General features: G+C 40.7%; 1 protein-coding gene across 1 annotated transcript; it reads left to right on the top strand.

Annotated features, from left to right (window-relative positions):
• Positions 1–11,189: 11,189 nt before the first annotated feature.
• On the top strand, positions 11,190–16,727 carry LOC109475930. Its single transcript, XM_019776743.1, has 5 exons — positions 11,190–14,745; positions 15,003–15,116; positions 15,386–15,496; positions 15,811–15,885; positions 16,367–16,727. Exons 1-5 carry the CDS (start codon positions 11,387–11,389, stop codon positions 16,725–16,727), a joined length of 4,020 nt encoding a protein of 1,339 aa, XP_019632302.1. The 5' UTR covers positions 11,190–11,386.
• The last annotated feature ends 779 nt before the right edge of the window (positions 16,728–17,506 follow it).

The following is a 17,506-nucleotide window of genomic DNA, read 5'->3' as shown; positions in this document are numbered from 1 at the left end:
AACTTACTTTATTCTTTATTTCAGGCGCAAATTGGCCCATAGTAGACAAACAATTAAAATAACAAGGTTGCACACATAATAAAAACGGTAGGGTTCGGTACATATACATACGAGAAGGGCCTTACCGGTAGACTAGGCCGATATAGTGATCCCAGTAGTGACTGGTGGATGATAGGTCTGAGTGGATTGCGAGTTTTATGATACTGTTATTACTGTTGAGGAGCCGATTGGTGAAAGAGTGTGTTAGTTTACGTCTGCGAGCATCGAAGGTATCGACAATCTCAGTCACAAACATTCGACTGGCGCTCTCGAATTTTCCATATGAAAACAATATTCTAAAGGCGTTGTTATAAGCAGTTCGGAGTTTGCGAATAGCGCCCAGAGTGTAGCGTGTCCACAACTGGGCGCAATACATAGAGGAACAGTATGCGTTGAAAAGCGTGCGCTTCACTTCTGTAGAGGCAAACTTAAATTTACGAACTAAGGAATTGGCTCTGGTGTAGAAGCCTCTGATGTGAGTACGGATTGACTCGTCATCAGACAGGTTGGTAGTTATCTGGTTGCCCAGGTAGTTCACAGAAGAAACATACTGTAGGTTAGTTCCATAAAGCCTTACTGAAGGGGGCGCACAGTTCAACCGAAGTCTGTCACATGGAAAGTACATACAATGGCTCTTCTTTTCGCTGAAGAGAATATCGTTGCGATCACCAAAGCTTTCACAAATCGAAATAAGTTTTTGCAGTCCTTTAACAGAAGGACAAATAATACATATGTCGTCTGCATACAAAAAATGGTTCACAATAGTACTGCCAATATAGCAGCCAACACCGCTCGAGTTCAGCTCAACACTAAGGTCAGAAATGTAAACATTAAAGAGAAAGGGAGACAGTAGGCTACCCTGTGGCACACCGTTACTTATAGTAAAATTGTCAGAAAGGGAGCTGCCCCAACGCACCCTAAAAGTCAGAGTATTATACCAGACTACGAGTAGCCGGACTATGTACAATGGAACGTGCCTATCAATTAGTTTTTAAAGAGTGACCAATGATTGACACGGTCAAACGCTTTTGCGGCGTCGAGAAAGCATACAAACACGGGGGAGCCACGGCTCTGATAGTAACTGATTACCTCCTTCAACGCAAACACACACATGTCAGTGCCATGATGTTTCTTGAAGCCGAACTGGTTATCCGGACTATGGAGGTATTCCTCTAGGCGCTGTAGAAGTAAAATTTCCAGAGCTTTACAAAACGGGCTGGCGACCGCTATTGGCCGGTAGTTATCTCTATCAGTCAAAACTACCATTCTGTTTTTTGATGATGGGAATCATAACCGTACAGAGTAGCCTAGATGGAATGTACCCATGCCGGAGCACCGCAGTAAATAACAAGGACAGTAATGTGGACAGCCGGGGACCTGCATATTTCAGGTGCTCAGCAGCAATCCCGTCAACATCACACGATTTACCATTGGTCAACTTGTTGATTGCCTCAGATACCTCGTCTACTGATACATACATTCCTGGGTTGTCAGCAACACCTGACTCAACTGTGTTGATTACAAACGACTTATGCACAGTGGTATTTACAGAATTCAACAGTGTACTGTAGTGGTTCTTCCACATGTTAGAAATCTCCGACATCCCGGAGTGACCATCTACGGTACAGGGGAGACTAGGTCTGGTGCTGTTCTGGGAACGAAGGGCTGACCAAAAGCCCTTACTTCCCCCCTTATCTAAACTCTTTGCCAATGAGTCGGCCCGGAGTTGGGCTTCGTTCCGACGGCATTGTCGGAGAGAGTATTTAAATTTTGCCCTTGTAGTACGCATAAGTTCCCAGAAGACACCATGTTTAGGTCGACCATTCTCGCACCACAAAGTAAATGCCTCTCTGGCAGCACTATGACTTTCCTTGACAACATCATTCCAACCGGGAACCGAATGAGACGTAGTAGATTTTCTGCTAGGAATGGAATCTTTGGCAGCTTCCTGCAGAGCTGTAATAATCACATTACAGAATTGGTCTAAAGAGTCCCTATGGTTCTCGTTGGTACAATTGGAGTCAGAACAACGAATTGCCCCAGTAGGCAACAAAAGTCTGGACAGCAAGTAATCAGTACAAGTATGGTAACGCAATAAGTCGTCCTGTGACGCACGATCCCAATTTACTCTGCAGGGCAGGGAATCCCCATCAACATATGTGTTAGTAAACAAAGGAACTGTGGACCAGTCCAGTGTAAGTCGGAGGGGGAAATGGTCAGAGGACAAAAAATCATGTAAAACACAAATATCAGAAATACTCTGGTGAATAGATTCGGAACAAATACAATGATCTAGCCATGACGTTGAACTCAGTTGGTGTAAGGCGTCCCACGGTGCCATTTTACTGACTTTTCAGGTCCTTTCGGAAAAATGCCATAACTCAGCCGTAGCTGGTCAGAAATGGTTCAAACTTGGGGGAAAGACAAAATACAACTTGCTGAGTGTTGAAATATTAATGTCATGTTGTTATCTTTCTTATATTTTCATATTTCTATGTCTGATATGATGCATAATTCTTACACAGAAAACGTAAATCGAGGAACTATAGCCAACATCATAGACTGACGCTTTTTGGAGGGTACATTCTTACCACTGTCACCATTTAGAAACTGTTTTGATATATTCAAAATGTTATTCCTGCTTTCTAAAAAATATGTTTTTGTCCATTTCAATGACATAATTTTAGGGTGATTTGTCTTTCTTGCCCTATAACAAAAGACAGCTTATGTTAAAAAAGATAATTAAAACAGGTTTTGGTAGTTCAGGACATAACAAATCATTCTACTTTGAAACTGATGTTCCCTGGGCATGGCTATAGTTCCTCAAAATGCCTTAAAGTTTAGATTATGAATCTTTGCCATCTTGGCAAATTTTGGCTGTCAATCAACTTGACAGGCCTATCAATCATGCATTTAGCACCCCTATAAGATGTAATTATCTCTAATCTGCACTTGCCTCAAGACAAAAGGTTGGCAGTCTTTTGTTATGCGCAGTCTAATTGTCTACTACAGCTAGGCCTAGCTTTCCTTTCTAATTCAAGTTCCAGCAAGACAGTTCTTGACAGAAAACACTTTTATAGACAAAAAGAAAACGAGGAATGAAAGGTTTAATGGGTCAAAGCCTGGGTGCCAGACTGTTGCCAATGAATGATAGTATATAGGCTTAGCGCCTTGACCCCAAGGCCAACCAAACATTTTGAAGAAAAATTTTCCACAGGCTCTAACTGGGGCTAGCCTATGTATTTGTGTATTTGCCCTGGGAACTGGCTGGCGTCTAGGCTGGAAGAGTCAATAGGGGAAGTTACAGAGATCTATTTACCTGGAAAAAGCTAGAGAGGGGGGTCAATCCAAAATGGTTGTTCCCTTGTAACCTCCTTCAGTCCTTGTTCCTTCTTTACCAACAATTCTCAACAATTGACCCCAAGCTCATTGAAGCTACTTGGTGACCCTAACTGCAGAATCAGGAATAGGCCAGCACAATTATAGTACAAAGATAAAAGCACTGATGGCCCTGGGTGTTGACAGAAATTTGTTCAATTAAAATTAAATAAGTCTGCATTTACTTCAAAATCATTAACCTCTGTTTCTGGAGTAACCTCTGCTTGTGAAAACATTAAACGCATATCCTCTACCAGGCATCAATGAGAGGCTGGAGAGAATATATACTAGTATTGGCAGATAACATGCCAGGGGAATTGGTCCCAACTAGAAGATATTATAAAATAGTACTCCTTGGTCCCAACAAACATTTGCCATCCTGTCCACCTCATCCTGTTTGGCAGACCAACTCCCCTGACATGTTATCTGTCTATTTGGCCAATTTTTCTAGTCTTTCTAGTCCATTCTCCACGCCTATAAGAGGCTATAAATGTGCAACAAAGTCCAACACCATGACCTATATGAAAGTTTGATGACACAAATGTCATGAGACATACAAGAGTCTGGGCAAACTGATCACAGTGTAGGTATCTATAATTTGCAGTTTGTCATTTGTTTACCTCCATGTTTACATGTATAATTTTGAATAAAAACTTTCATATTTTGGAGAAAGTCAACCATGACTTCAATGAAGGATTTTGGACTCAACAGCTGTCTCCAAACCTTTTATTTCTGAATTCTTGTTAATGAAGTTCATAATTTCAAAGGAGTATAACATCTGCGACACCAGTAACTGTATGTTACCCAGTAGGAAGGCCTGGTGGAGGCTAAGTTACATATACTAGTAGCTACTGGTTGTTTGGGTGCCAGATTGAGATGAGAATTGGTGTATTGTATAGTATTGTTAGATTTGTTTTGTCTGTGGGGTGTATGCAAGTCTGACATGCTTTGCTCTCGGTCAGCCAGGTTGGTAACAAAACTGAAAATACAATACACATTGTCCTACATCAATCCTATGTCTTTGGTTTTGTATAATGAATCCCCTTATTAATTGCTACATGTCTAGATAATATCATAATTGTATCTTGTTGATTTTGGCATAATCCCAATCTGCCTGTTTCTGGCTTGTCTTTGGCTATTACTATAGCAGCACTGTATGTGCATGAATGAGGTATAAGAGTGCTGTTATAATGCTTGCATGTTACATAAAGGAGGTTAAGAGGGGAAACATTGTCATACCAGTAAATAAAAGTCCTAGAAGTTTGTGAACTGCAAATGGTGTAGTAGAAAAAGGAAAAAAAAAGAACATATTGATTCTTCATAAAACTTAATCCTTCTGGTATTTTCTTACCTGTATTGTTGGGACTTACATTGCTTTATAAATAGATTTTTCCATCAAGTCTGTAAGTGATAGTAGCTAGACCAAGGGTGTCTTATTAGGAATAAGGATTACCGTTATTCCGGGTATCATCTGGCTTGGTTAGCACAAACAATCAACTGGAAACTGCAAGCAATCTTTTTTTCAAACTGTGAGTATTAAATAAAAACTATACATGCATCCAGTATGTACCGGTAAATTTGAAGCTGAGGTATAGCAAGAAGATGGAATTCGCTTTTCAATTCCTCTCACAGTTACACATATACACATGCTATATAGTATGAAAACTGCAGATATATGATAAATAATGTTTGGAACATTACATTATGCTGTGGTCATATTTCTAAACTGGGGCCCGGCCGGGCAGTCTTATCGAATGAAAAGTCATATATAAAAGACAACAAAGCACAACAAAGATTAAAAATGGCAAGGATATTATACGGTATAAAACTATAATGTCCTTGATAATGGGAGCCACATTGAATTTGTGTATATCATTGATATAAATTGTTGATTTTTAGTTAATCAAAACAGTCCGGTCGGGCCCTGGTTTGGAAATGTGACCTCAGCATAACGTCACTGTTATCCTATATAGTAGCAAGGACGTACATGTATCTCTTTACACATATAATGTCCTGGATATTAGCAAGCGAGGCTAAAACGACCATTGATATTACTTGATATTTAGCTTTTCATATTGAACCAAACTGTTGACCAAAGCACGGTGTTAAAGCCAAATACCTACTGATTTTCAGGGTAATATACATAGATAACTAGGTGTCTATGTGTACTTCTACTAGTTCTAGACAAGAAGTCACATAAAATATGTTCAGCCTTCTTACTGAAACTGAAAGTGCAGAGAGCAGGACTAAATTTTTTTAGGAGTGGGGGCAGATACCTATAATGGCCATCAGTCTTAGGCTATTTATGAGTTGATTTGTTTATACCCTGGGAAAAATCTGGGTATATAAATAATAAATACAGGTACAGTGTTTTGTTTCAGTTAGGTGGAAAAACTTTCTATTGAATTATCAGTTTCTCAGAGGAAGTGTGTGACAATACATACAAAGGGTATCTGGTACTTCAAATGCACATCACTTCCTTTCATGTCTAGGTTGTGAAATGCCTTTCCCAGGTTTGTATAGGGGAGTATTATACAACTCTAACCAGTGAGAGGAAAATGTTTTGTCTGAGATTCACACTTCCTTCACACCTGTATGCAGACAAAAGACAAGATACACCTTATGAAACAATGGTCTATACACTGACATTTAGGACTGGACCATTAGAAGTGTAAGGGGGTTGTGTGGGAATGGAGAGAAAGGCAAAAATTAAAAATTCATTTTGAAGAAAGTTGTGCAAAAGGAAGACATTGCATGCCAACAACAAATTTACATGCAAGTGCTGTTAACTTATTGACCCCTTCCCCCACTCCTCATACAATATAAGAAAAAGTTAAACCAACATCACCCCACCCCCTTCCCTCTTTGTCCTGTCATCGCCTGCCTTGAATTTGGAACAATGTCAATTCATTTGGACTGAGACATTTGTGCTGTGAAGTTGGCTGTATCTGGAGGAAAGGAGAACTGCTTTGAATTTGGCTTTCACCGCATATTTGGATGGGACATTTTCTGTTGCTGACCTGCCTGCATCGGACCGAAAGAAAGGTATGTGGATTTCTCGTCACATAAATTTTATCACAAATGTGGGTTTGTAACCTAGGAAAAAATATGTTTTCGTATTCAGTATGAAAAAAACAAAAACAGGATTAAGGATTCTTCTTATCTTTTTCTTTTTAGATTTAGCTTAAGTGATCCAACAAAAGTAAAATAAAGTTTAACAAAGTAAAACTGAATATTGCCTCAGGATCAGGTTTTCTCCAGGAGCCATCCCCCAGTTATTGTGCTTTTGGGGAAGGGACTTAACCTCCTTGCTTCAAGTAACATAATCAAAAGGTTTGCAATTCAGATATCATATTGAAAATTTAATTGACTTTCCAGCAGCTGACGGAAAAAAAAGGGCTAGTGTCAGCAGGTTTTTGCTAAGGGCTAGTCCGTAAACACTACATAGGCATAAGTAGGACACGGTATACCGCAGAACATTATTATGTAAATGAAAGGAGCTCTTGATGGAACACTATGCCTGTAACATCATAACCCTTGTTGTTGAAGATAAGGCCACACAAATTTGGTTTGTTGGCTCTCGGATTCACCTGCTTTATTTTTTTCTGATTTGCAAAGAAAAAAAAAAGATTCAGACTCAACTCCAAAATGCTCATATTTTGGCCCCAATATTTGAAGAACGCTCGTCTTCCTACATGTCCTAGTTGTTACAGTTTTCCCATATTTCAATGCATTGGGTTGACAGAAAGTTTAAAATCATGGCTTGAATTTTACCCCAGCCTGGTATGTTGACCTCATATATATAGCTCCTATTATAATAGCTCTTTGGGCTATCATAGGATGCCTAGGCCTGTATTTATTTTTTTGCCCCATCACATACTAGTATTCTTTTCTGAAAAAAAAATCTGAGAACCAACAAATCAAATTGATCTGGCCTAATCAAAAGTTAACCTGTAGCAGACATACAAAATTGACAAGCTAACAAGTAAAGATGAGTCCTGGTGGCCCTTGTTCTATTTTAGTCTACTAAACAACTAGATGCTAAGTTTCATTGCTTAGTATGTATATGTATATGTACATTATATATGTATGTGAGTCAAATTTGAGGCAAGGTCTCTCTTCAATCTCCTTGCACAAAGAACAATGTTGTGTTAGGATATTTTCTTCTCAGGTCGTTTCCATACATCGCCTGTTTGATACGTGTCATTTCAATAGATAGCAGGGTTCTCACCAAGATTTTTTTTTATCGGCATATGGGTTAGGTACAGAAGGGCAACTTTCTGCGGCACAAGTCCTCCATTCAGTCCCCAAAATATGACCACAGCAGGGGTCTGGTATTCTCCCCCCAAAATTTTGTAACTCATAACCCCCTGAGACACTGTTTCTTGCTTATTGGGGGACGGATGTTGTTTTCCCTTTGTTATAGCTTCATTCGGAAGTTATACTTTCATTTTTTTAAAGATTTATGAAGCTTCTGCCCCCCAAAAACACCCCTAGGGGGCTAAATCACAGCATAGTGGGTCTAAGTAGGAACAGCCTGGACGTGTGGTAAGAACTATGCATAATAAAGTAGTTTCGATTCATGGTGAAATCGTTTTGATACATCCGATTGGCTGAGTTTGCTACAGTAAGGACTGCGAGAAAATACTAGTAACACATGTCCCAAACTCATAAAAATTCATAGAATTCAAGGTCAGAAGAACTAAACAAGTGCTTTAAAAAAAGCTGGCATTCGGCACACTATCACTGTTACATGTTGTATATCTTACATATGCCACCCTGCATCTGCTTGGAGATATCTTTATAGAACAATGGAATGTGAGACCGACCACAAAGCATTTTAGTGCATGCAAAAATGCTGATTCCTAAATATTCAATTTGTTGGAGCACTGATGCTTTACTTTAAGTAAAAATCAGTGAATTTTCATTAATTTGCTGAGCTAGTGCTAGGAAAAATACCATCCTAGATTTAACAATTTTGAATTTGGGGAGGAATTGTGATTTTTGGTACATGTAGTAGCACACCGATCATTGGATAGGGCCGAGGGAATGCCCACAACCCAAAGTTACCCAGCCACTTAACCCTTAAGCTGCCGGTCCCGGGTATATCCGGGTTCACTATACATCCCCTGTGTGCCATGCCCGGGTATATTCGGGATAGGGTATTCCCCGGGATAACTTAGCACAGCTGCATGTTTCGTGCCCGCCGACCAGGAAGTGACTGGCGGCGGTAAGTGAGGGCAGGTCAGAGGTCAAATTGGGTTGCGTAATCACCTATTACGTCATCCCACAATGCTTTGCGGCCTATAATTGCCAAGATGGCGGCGGCGTCGTCTGCCGAGGCTTTGTTCTTTTGTTTACGTGTTTTGGGCGGTGAATTTGGACTGTTAACACCAAAATGACGACGTTTACCCTCGAAGAACTGTTGTAGGAGGTCGCTACTGTTGATTTAGCCTATGGTTGACGTATATCTGACGCTGATTCCATTGAGAGTAGTGAAAATGAGACGGATCGTGTTAGCAGACGGGAGGAAATGTGGTCACATGGAACCAGATAGCATTGGTGAATGTGACATCGGCCATGGAACTACTAATGGCCGTGGTCGTGCTAGGGGTAGAGGTCGGGGCCGAGGTCGGGGGTGTGGAAAAGGCCAAACAACAAGGGAACGTGGCACTGACAGGCGAGGTTGCAGCCAGCCAGCTGATGGGGATTTAAATCCCGGAGCCGCCCATCAAAAGCTCAAGCTGCAACTGATCCAAGATTTGATGGCACAAACTGGCAGAGGGGGGATGGAAACAGCCTGACCAAGTCTCCCCATGTTTTCACTGCACAAAGTGGATTTAGTGGCAAGTTTTATTTCTATTTTATAGCAGCTTTTATGTAAAATTTTCCATGGTATAAAGTATAATATTATCTTTTTATTGCTTTTTACCTGTTTATTGCCTTTGTAGTTTATATTGTCAAGTTGAAATATATTCCTAGACATAGTATATACAATAAGCTTTCATATGATATGTAACAAGTATATATACCATCGATTACATAGGTAAAGGAAGGGATGTATTATGTTGTATACATTAGTTGGTTCAGCACCAAGGACAATATCCATCATAAACTTACCTGTAATGATACCTGAGTGCTGTATTTTTACTTGTATGTAGTTCTAATAGTGTCAGGACATGTCAGGATCTGTTAAGTCAAGGCCCAAGTCATTCTGTGGTTGCTTATTGTTGATTGTATGGAAACAAGGTGGAAATTGTACATTTTATTGCTCTTTACCTGTTTATGACCCTTATAGTCTATGTTATCAAGTTGATATACATTTCTAGTTGTAGTATCTACTATATGCTTTCATATGATATGTAACAAGTCTATGTACCATCTTTTATAAGGGTACAGAAAGAAGTGAAATATGTTGTAATGGATCAGTGTTTTAGCTGAATAGTCAGTTCAGCACCTATAACAATATCTGATCATAAACTTACCTGTAGTGACACCTGAGTGCTGTATTTTACTTGTATGTAGTTCTAATAGTGTCAGGACATGTCAGGATCTGTTAAGTCAAGGCCCAAGTCATTCTGTGGTTGCTTATTGTTGATTGTATGGAAACAAGGTGGAAATTGTGCATTTTATTGCCTCTTTACCTGTTTATGACCCCTGTAGTCTATGTTATCAAGTTGATATACATTCCCGACTCTACTATAAGCTTCCATATAGTATGTAACAACTCTATGTACCATCTTTTATAAATGTACAGAAAGAAGTGTAATATGTTGTAATGGATCAGTGTTTTAGCTGAATAGTCAGTTCAGCACCTATAACAATATCTGATCATAAACTTACCTGTAGTGACACCTGAGTGCTGTATTTTACGTGTATGTGATTCTCATAGTGTCAGGACATGTCAGGAATGTTATAGGTTTCATACTTATACTTTTTATATAGTTTAGGCATTGTAATACAAAAAAAACTATGAAAACAGCTATTTTATTGCATTATTGCCCTTGTAATTCATTGCTATTGATGTCAGGCTACATTTGAAATATTTTTCTGTAAAGTACACATTCTTAGCTTTCCAATGATATCTGGCATGATATGGTAAGTTGAGGGGAAAATGACAAAAAGACAGTAATACAAAGGTAGTACCCCCTATTTCAAAAGGGTCTGGAAACCCTGGCACAGAGGGGATGTATTGGTGAGAAACACTGGCAGCTAAAGGGTTAAGTTAACATCAAAACATCTATGGGCAAAAATCAGAACCGGCAAAAAGCAGTCCTTATACTTGTTAGGAGGAAGGTAGTTTGTGTCAAAACAGAAATCGTGGGACAGACAAAACCTGAAACTGAACGTCATAACGAAGCATGAATGGAACATTAATCATAACAAAATGTATCCAGCATAGCCTCTAATTTCCCCACTAATAAAGATGAACCTGAAAAGGGTATTAAAAGTATATCGTCGTGTTTTGACATGCAACCGAAGTAAGGTAAACCTAGTGTAGCGAAATAACTTCCTGTGTGTATTGAAATGACTGTATTATAAAAGCAATGTATCGAAATGACCGGATACCAGGCATTCCATCATTGTACAAAATCAAGACTCCCACCTCATAAGAGAATGTTTTTCATGGAGAGGGATGACTCACAAACTGGCCCTTTCACTGCATTAGCTGTTTGCTTCAGGAAGTTTCATTACATTTCAAAGTTCCTTTTGCTCCTTATGCAATTTACACTATTTTCTTCAATGAATCACCCAGAGCAAATTGTGTCAAACATTTTTATTACCAGAATTACACTCATAATTATCTATTATCTGTGCTGAAAACAATTTTCTCATTACTGCCAGTATATTGCACATGCCAACAAGTTGTATGCAAACTGTTCCTTTGCCATATCAGGACTCAATAGCCTCATAGTAGCTTCATGTCTATCTACTTCCACAGTAACAAAAGGAAACAAACCATGAGGCCATGGCACTTCTAGTGACATGTGGCTTTGGACGGGTTGCGGTACGACAGAGCAAACTGCTCCTGACTTCTAACAAAGAACAGTTCAGTCAGAAGTTCAGATCAATAAGCCCTGCTGACAGATATAAAGCATATCAAGAAGCCTTTGAGGGGGACATATTGTATCATTTGACTTTTGATGAATTCTGCAGAAGTGCGACACACATTGACAAAGTCTTCAATGCCTGGAATAGCCCAGAAAACAAAGCCAAGTTCCTTGACCACTTCGGACATGATAAGTGGAAAAGACTAAGTTCACATGGAAAGGGGAAACACACTCTGCATGGTCCATGTAAAGGGTGCTTTACTGAGCACAAGGCTTTCTGGGATCTCTTCAACAAGTGTGTAAAATGCCCAAGGACAAGGAAGATCTTGGGAAGTCCAGAACTCGAGTTGGATTCACCCAGCCTCACTGTTCAAAGAGAAGGAGCAAGACAACTGATAGGGCAGGTGGACAAAATCTGCAGGAAGCAGTACAAGCGCCCTCTCACAGAAATTCTTCCAGACATGAACAGTTTGACAAGAGAACAGAAAAGGTCAAAGCGGAGAAAAATCATGTTTGAAGCAAGGGAACAAATTCAGAAGGCTGCCATGAAGAGGAATAGAGACCTGGATGTCACATTTGGCAGTGGAGAGTCGCTGAACTCCCGGAAACATCGAAGACTCACAGAGGAGTTTGAGAGCAGACAAGAGGCAGAAGAGAGGACGAAGAGAAGAAAAGACAAAGAGGCAAAGGGAATACTGAAACCCAAGGACAGACTGGGAAACTTTGGTGTCTTTGGGGACTTTGATCGGGAAGGCCTGAAGCAAGAAGTCCTAGCATATGAGGATGGGACAGAAGTCACCTGGAAGCACCTAGCCATCAAATATGGCGTCAAAGACAAAGACGGAAAACTGCCAGGAAATGCTGGGCAGTTAGTAAAGCTGTGGTTGCAGAGTGAAGGCGTAGACACCAAGAGGTTTGAGGCAAGGACGGAGCAGGAGAGGGTCCGGAAAGCGAGGGTGCGGGTGGGAAGTGATCCAAAGATAACCGCGCCCAAGAAACGCACAGAGTCTCAGCTAAGGGAGGAGTTGAAAGTACTCATCACAGAGGGACAGGTCCCAATAGGAGAATTCATTGTGCCAAAACAGTATAAGACATATTTCCTTGACAAAGCAACAAACAAGATAAAAACGAAGGCCACCTTCATTGAAGGAAGAAAGCGTCCGCTGCAAGAGATCCGACAGCATCTCCTGAAGAAACAACAGCCTTTCTTGCGGGAAGCAAGTAACTATGACAGCATGACCTTTGAAGAAATGGTGAAGAGGCTGGAAGACCTGGGAGAAGACACTGATGGGGAAACAGAGGAAGAGTTGAGGGAGCATTTGGAGGCGGTTGAGAGCACAAGATCCAACTTTTACTGGGAAGACGGCTCCAGTCTGGCAAATCACGGTTGCATACTATACCTGGTAGGGACACTATACGATCCTGCAGTGTTCTTAACAAACAAAGAGTACTTTGAGAAATACAAAGTACATGTATCAGTCCAAGCTGAGGTGGAGAAGCCAGAACTCTACATCATAGCCCGAAGTGGTGGATCAGATGAGGAGCAGTTACTGTACGCTGAGACAAGACGCGATGATTTGCCTTGTCTGTCTCTTCCAGTCCAGACGGAAGATGGACGCAGCATCAGAGATAGACTACGTCTCGTCAAGGGAGATCAACTATCCCGCTCATTCGAGTTTGGGCAGCAGCGTGTGGGCCACTATTCATGCACCTGTATGGTGGATATGCGGATGATTCCAGATTTCTGGCAGTGCTGTCACTTGGAAAATGTCACTACCAATATCAAGGACAGACAGGAGTTCATCATGGAGGGGCCAGTGACATCCAAGAAAGCACCACTTTCCATTCCTGACCCCTTCCACACAATGACGAAGGAGGAGATGAAGGATGAGTTAACGTACAGAGGCACAGTCTCCTATACAGAAGCTGAGAAAATGACAAAAAAGGAGCTCAGCGACAATCTAAAGCACATGCTTCATGGGACCAAAAGAGTCCCCACACTACTGTACAAGAATCCCACACAAAATGTTGAAGACCTTAACCTACAGTACCTAGAAGAAACTGGAAGTGAACCTATGCACGATCTATGCAACCACACCAAAAATGTTCTAGAAGAACTGCAGTCCAGAGAAACAAATCATGTATCTGAGATCATCAAAAGTGTGAAAGAAGCCCTCCTCAATAGCAAAGATGTAGTAAGAGCATCAGATGTGCGGCTTGCCCTGCTGGTACTTCTCCATGAACTCAAGGCTGATGGCAAAGCAAGTCTTCAATCCATCCAGCTCATCCAAACACTAGCAGACATGCAGCAGCTCTGCTACGCCGATGCAGAAGACCGCTCCATTACAACCGTGTTCAGAATGGCCAACATCATGTTTGCACACCATCTGATGATGAAGGAGTGCTTCCCAGGGAAGCCACTCACAATGACATCCAGAAAGCTTTGGGGACACTACATTCATTCCCTAAGGGACCACATTCCAATCAACTTCAGAGTGGTGCCCATTAGCTCCACCATGGCTGAAAATGAAGAGAGGCAGTTCAGCACGCTGAAACGAATCACAAAATCCTCAGCAAGCTACTCAAAACCAGGGCACATTATCTCCAACCTCTTTGTCAGGACACACTACCAGCAGAAGACAGCAACAACCACCAACAAGCAACAACAAAACAAGATTTCGCAAGCAGCAAGGGCCATTTCGAAGGACAGAACGACAATCCCTACCAACTTGCTAAAAAAGTACCCCAGGGCTGCTCAAACACACTGCGAAAGAATTGCAGACTTTCTGCTCCCAGGCTATGGGGTGCACTGGCACATCGAGGATGACCAGCTAATCTTCCATGATGGCCCTGAAGACAAACCAAATCCACTACATGGCCCAAAGCTGCAACACTTCCGTTCCTCAACAATCCAGCATCAACACAAGTATCTACAAGGGAAATGGAAGCAGTGCCTTGAACAGCGGGTCCCAGTTCCACTCAGCACACTCTGGATGTACGAAGGGCAAAGGCTTGTGAAGAAAGCAAAGATGCCATTCCTAGAAGCCGAGTATAGCTTTAGCCCCCAGTCGTATCTCGACATGCCATCATCTCCAGATGATACTGCCAACGAAGTAGAGGATGAAAGCAAAGACGAGGATGGGGAGGACGGCGACAAGGTGGAGGAGGAAGAGGAGGAGGAGGAACAGGAGGAGGAGGAAGAAGTCATCATCAGAGTGGACAGTATAGATGAGATGCCAGACCTGGAGGAGGAAAGCAGTGCTGGTGCAAGCAACATGTGAGTTAGCTTAACCATAATGACTGTATTTAGACAATTGCTCACTTGTCTATCTTTGAAGCAGTAACAGAAACAGAAACCATAGTACAATCTTTCAACTTATACTGAGAATATCATTGATATAGAATACTATGGTAATATGGTTGTATGATATTTGTATATAATATTTGTATATGTATGTTTTAATCTGGCCCATGGTGCAGTACTTTTGCCGACAATACAAGTCATACATTGTATGTGCATATATGTTCTTACAGGGGATCCTGTGCTCTACCAACAAAGCCATCCCCAAGCGTCAACATGCCAGAGCCCCAGACTCCAGGCAGAACTCGTTCAGACCAGTCACCATGTCATACCAGTACCATGACTAGGTAAAAGATAAATTTTTCTTATTCCAAGTTAAAGTGAACAAATTTATCATATTGTTGAACCATTACAGTACTATCTTCTTTGAAAGGCTCAGCACCTTAAGGAGTCAAGATGTTATGCACATTTTGTAATAAACTGTATAACAAGTCTATCTGTGTAACACAAACTTCACTCTCCAGGGCCCAGGGAAAGTTAGGATAATGCAATCAAACTAAATTTGCATTCATTACTATGGTCAATTTTTGCAATTGCTTGCTCTCTATTGCCATAGGAGCATCATCATGTCCACGCCTGCAAGGACCAGCAGAACTTATGAGGCAGTGAGAAGTGTCGCCATGACTCCACCAACTACTCCAAGTGTCACTGTGGAAAGCAGAAATGGGTAGGTTTTATGTCAATGACAGTGTAATTTGGACAGTACCAAGTAGTTGTTTATCATCATAAAATACCTCAATGCTAGTTTACCAGAAGTTACCTATCTGTGCAAAAAGACACAAGTGGCATACATTGGTCTAGGGCATATCTACAAGGAGTAATGTGAATTGATTTTACATTTCCTTGTCTATTATACAGACTTACGAGTACAGAAATTGTACAAATAGAAAGACAGAAATATTTTTGTGCGAGAGACATGCAAATACATTGTGTAACTTACTTTAGTGATGATCCTACTGACTTTTTCATTTTGTCTTGTAGAAATGAGCCCAGCAGCAACACAACACCAAGCAGCACCAGCTTGTTGACACCACCAGCAACTGTGAGCAAAATCAGGTATGTTTTTTTAAATACTTTCGACAATTGATTATGGCAACAATAGAAATTGTGCAAGTCTGTTTGCAAAATACATGACAAGATAACAAAAAAGAACAACAATATACTACATACGAAGTAGCAGTTTTTCTTTTTTTCGTTATTACTGTTGCTTTATTAGGTGGTTGTTGTTGTGCATAACCGTTGCGAGTATCTCTGTTGGGATTGCCATGCACCTACTACGATACCTTGTCAAATGAATAATATGTAGTAAATGAAAGATATTATTATGAAAGATTACTATGTTCATCTCTTTAGATTGTTGTGTTGTTGATCTTATGTAGCCTGTGTTTACACTAGTCAGTCTGAAACTGTTTTCACCAGTTGTTAAGTGATCACACACTGTTTACATACACTATTACACACACAGACTGTTCTCAATCTGCAAAATATAAAACTTCATGGAGAATTGTCGCCTATGGACACTTGTTTTTGTTTTCAGGGAGGATCCAAATGTCAAGTGGAAGACAAAGCTGGGGAGTGCCCTCGCTGTGGTGCTGGGCGATGTCCCCATAGTCAACCGCGTTGACAGGATGAAGGCCAAACTGAAGATGTCACCGCGGAATACATTCGCCCGAGTTCAGTACAACAAGAGTGTAGCTGAAGTGTCAGGTGTACTGAGTAAACAGTTACGTGAAGACAGAAAAAGTTTTGAGGATTGGGAGAAAAGCTTCATGGTTACAGAGGGCAGGTTCCCAACAATGTCAGACATCAAGCTAAGTGAGGTTGCCTCTGCAGAAGAAAAACGTATTAAGTATGCAGAGCACCTGTTGAGAACTTTTGGTGTTAACTTGTATGTATAAGGTAACTTGGTCCACAATATAATAGTACCATTCCTGATGGAATTTGTCAAACCCCTTATATCTCGAACACCTTGACTTTCAAAGTTCAAAGTGCGATAAATCTAAAAAAAGATCTAGAGCAGGTGTCTGCTTGATAGAAGCCTCCTTGTTTTACAAGTGAGACTGAATTTGTGACATCAGATGCACTTTCAAGTGAATAAAAGTTTTTTTTCTCAAATCATTTTTCTCATACTAAGCATGCATGCAGAATTGTATATGATGGATGTAGTGGTGGTATGAAATAAATATATGCGTTTAGTAATGGCATGATTTTTTTCTGCAAAATTTTTTGAAAGGGAAGGATGTTTGTGAGAAGGGTAGTTTGATAGTCAGATGGCATTTAGTTTAACACTCCGTATCCTATATTGCACTTTTTTTCAACGGAGTAGTTCAAAGCAAGGCCTATGCGACCATACCACTTCTTGGCACTGAACTAGAAAGAAGAGAGAAATATGGCTATGTGAAGAGATGGCGGTGAACGTTTGATTTGAAAGCTTGTAAATTGTAGGTTGGTGGGAAACACTTGTCAGGGAGGGAATTCCAAAGCTTGATCGTACGGGGAAAGAAACTGTCGATGTAAAATGATTTCGAACAAGGAATTTGGACGGTGAAGTTGTGTGAGCTAGTGGAAAACCTAGTGGAACACTAATAAAAGTTCTGAGTGGTGGAACTAGTTGGGTGAGTTCTGCAGAGCAATGACCATGAAAATACTGTAAAAGAGAGATAGAGAGGCAACATTT

This window comes from Branchiostoma belcheri, unplaced genomic scaffold, assembly GCF_001625305.1.
Source record: "Branchiostoma belcheri isolate BF01 breed outbred unplaced genomic scaffold, Haploidv18h27 scaffold355, whole genome shotgun sequence".
NCBI classification, from domain to species: domain Eukaryota; kingdom Metazoa; phylum Chordata; class Leptocardii; order Amphioxiformes; family Branchiostomatidae; genus Branchiostoma; species Branchiostoma belcheri.
The sequence above is the reverse complement of the archived record's forward strand: the minus strand, read 5'-3'. Positions and strand labels throughout refer to the sequence as shown.

What these genes read in the sequence shown, in the direction of transcription:
- LOC109475930 (XM_019776743.1), top strand. Translation starts at nt 11,387, where the DNA reads ATGGCACTTCTAGTGACATGTGGCTTTGGACGGGTTGCGGTACGACAG. An exon ending in AGTGCTGGTGCAAGCAACAT is followed by an intron (nt 14,746 to 15,002) that starts GTGAGTTAGCTT and finishes ATGTTCTTACAG; the next exon opens with GGGATCCTGTGCTCTACCAA. An exon ending in GCAACTGTGAGCAAAATCAG is followed by an intron (nt 15,886 to 16,366) that starts GTATGTTTTTTT and finishes TTTTGTTTTCAG; the next exon opens with GGAGGATCCAAATGTCAAGT.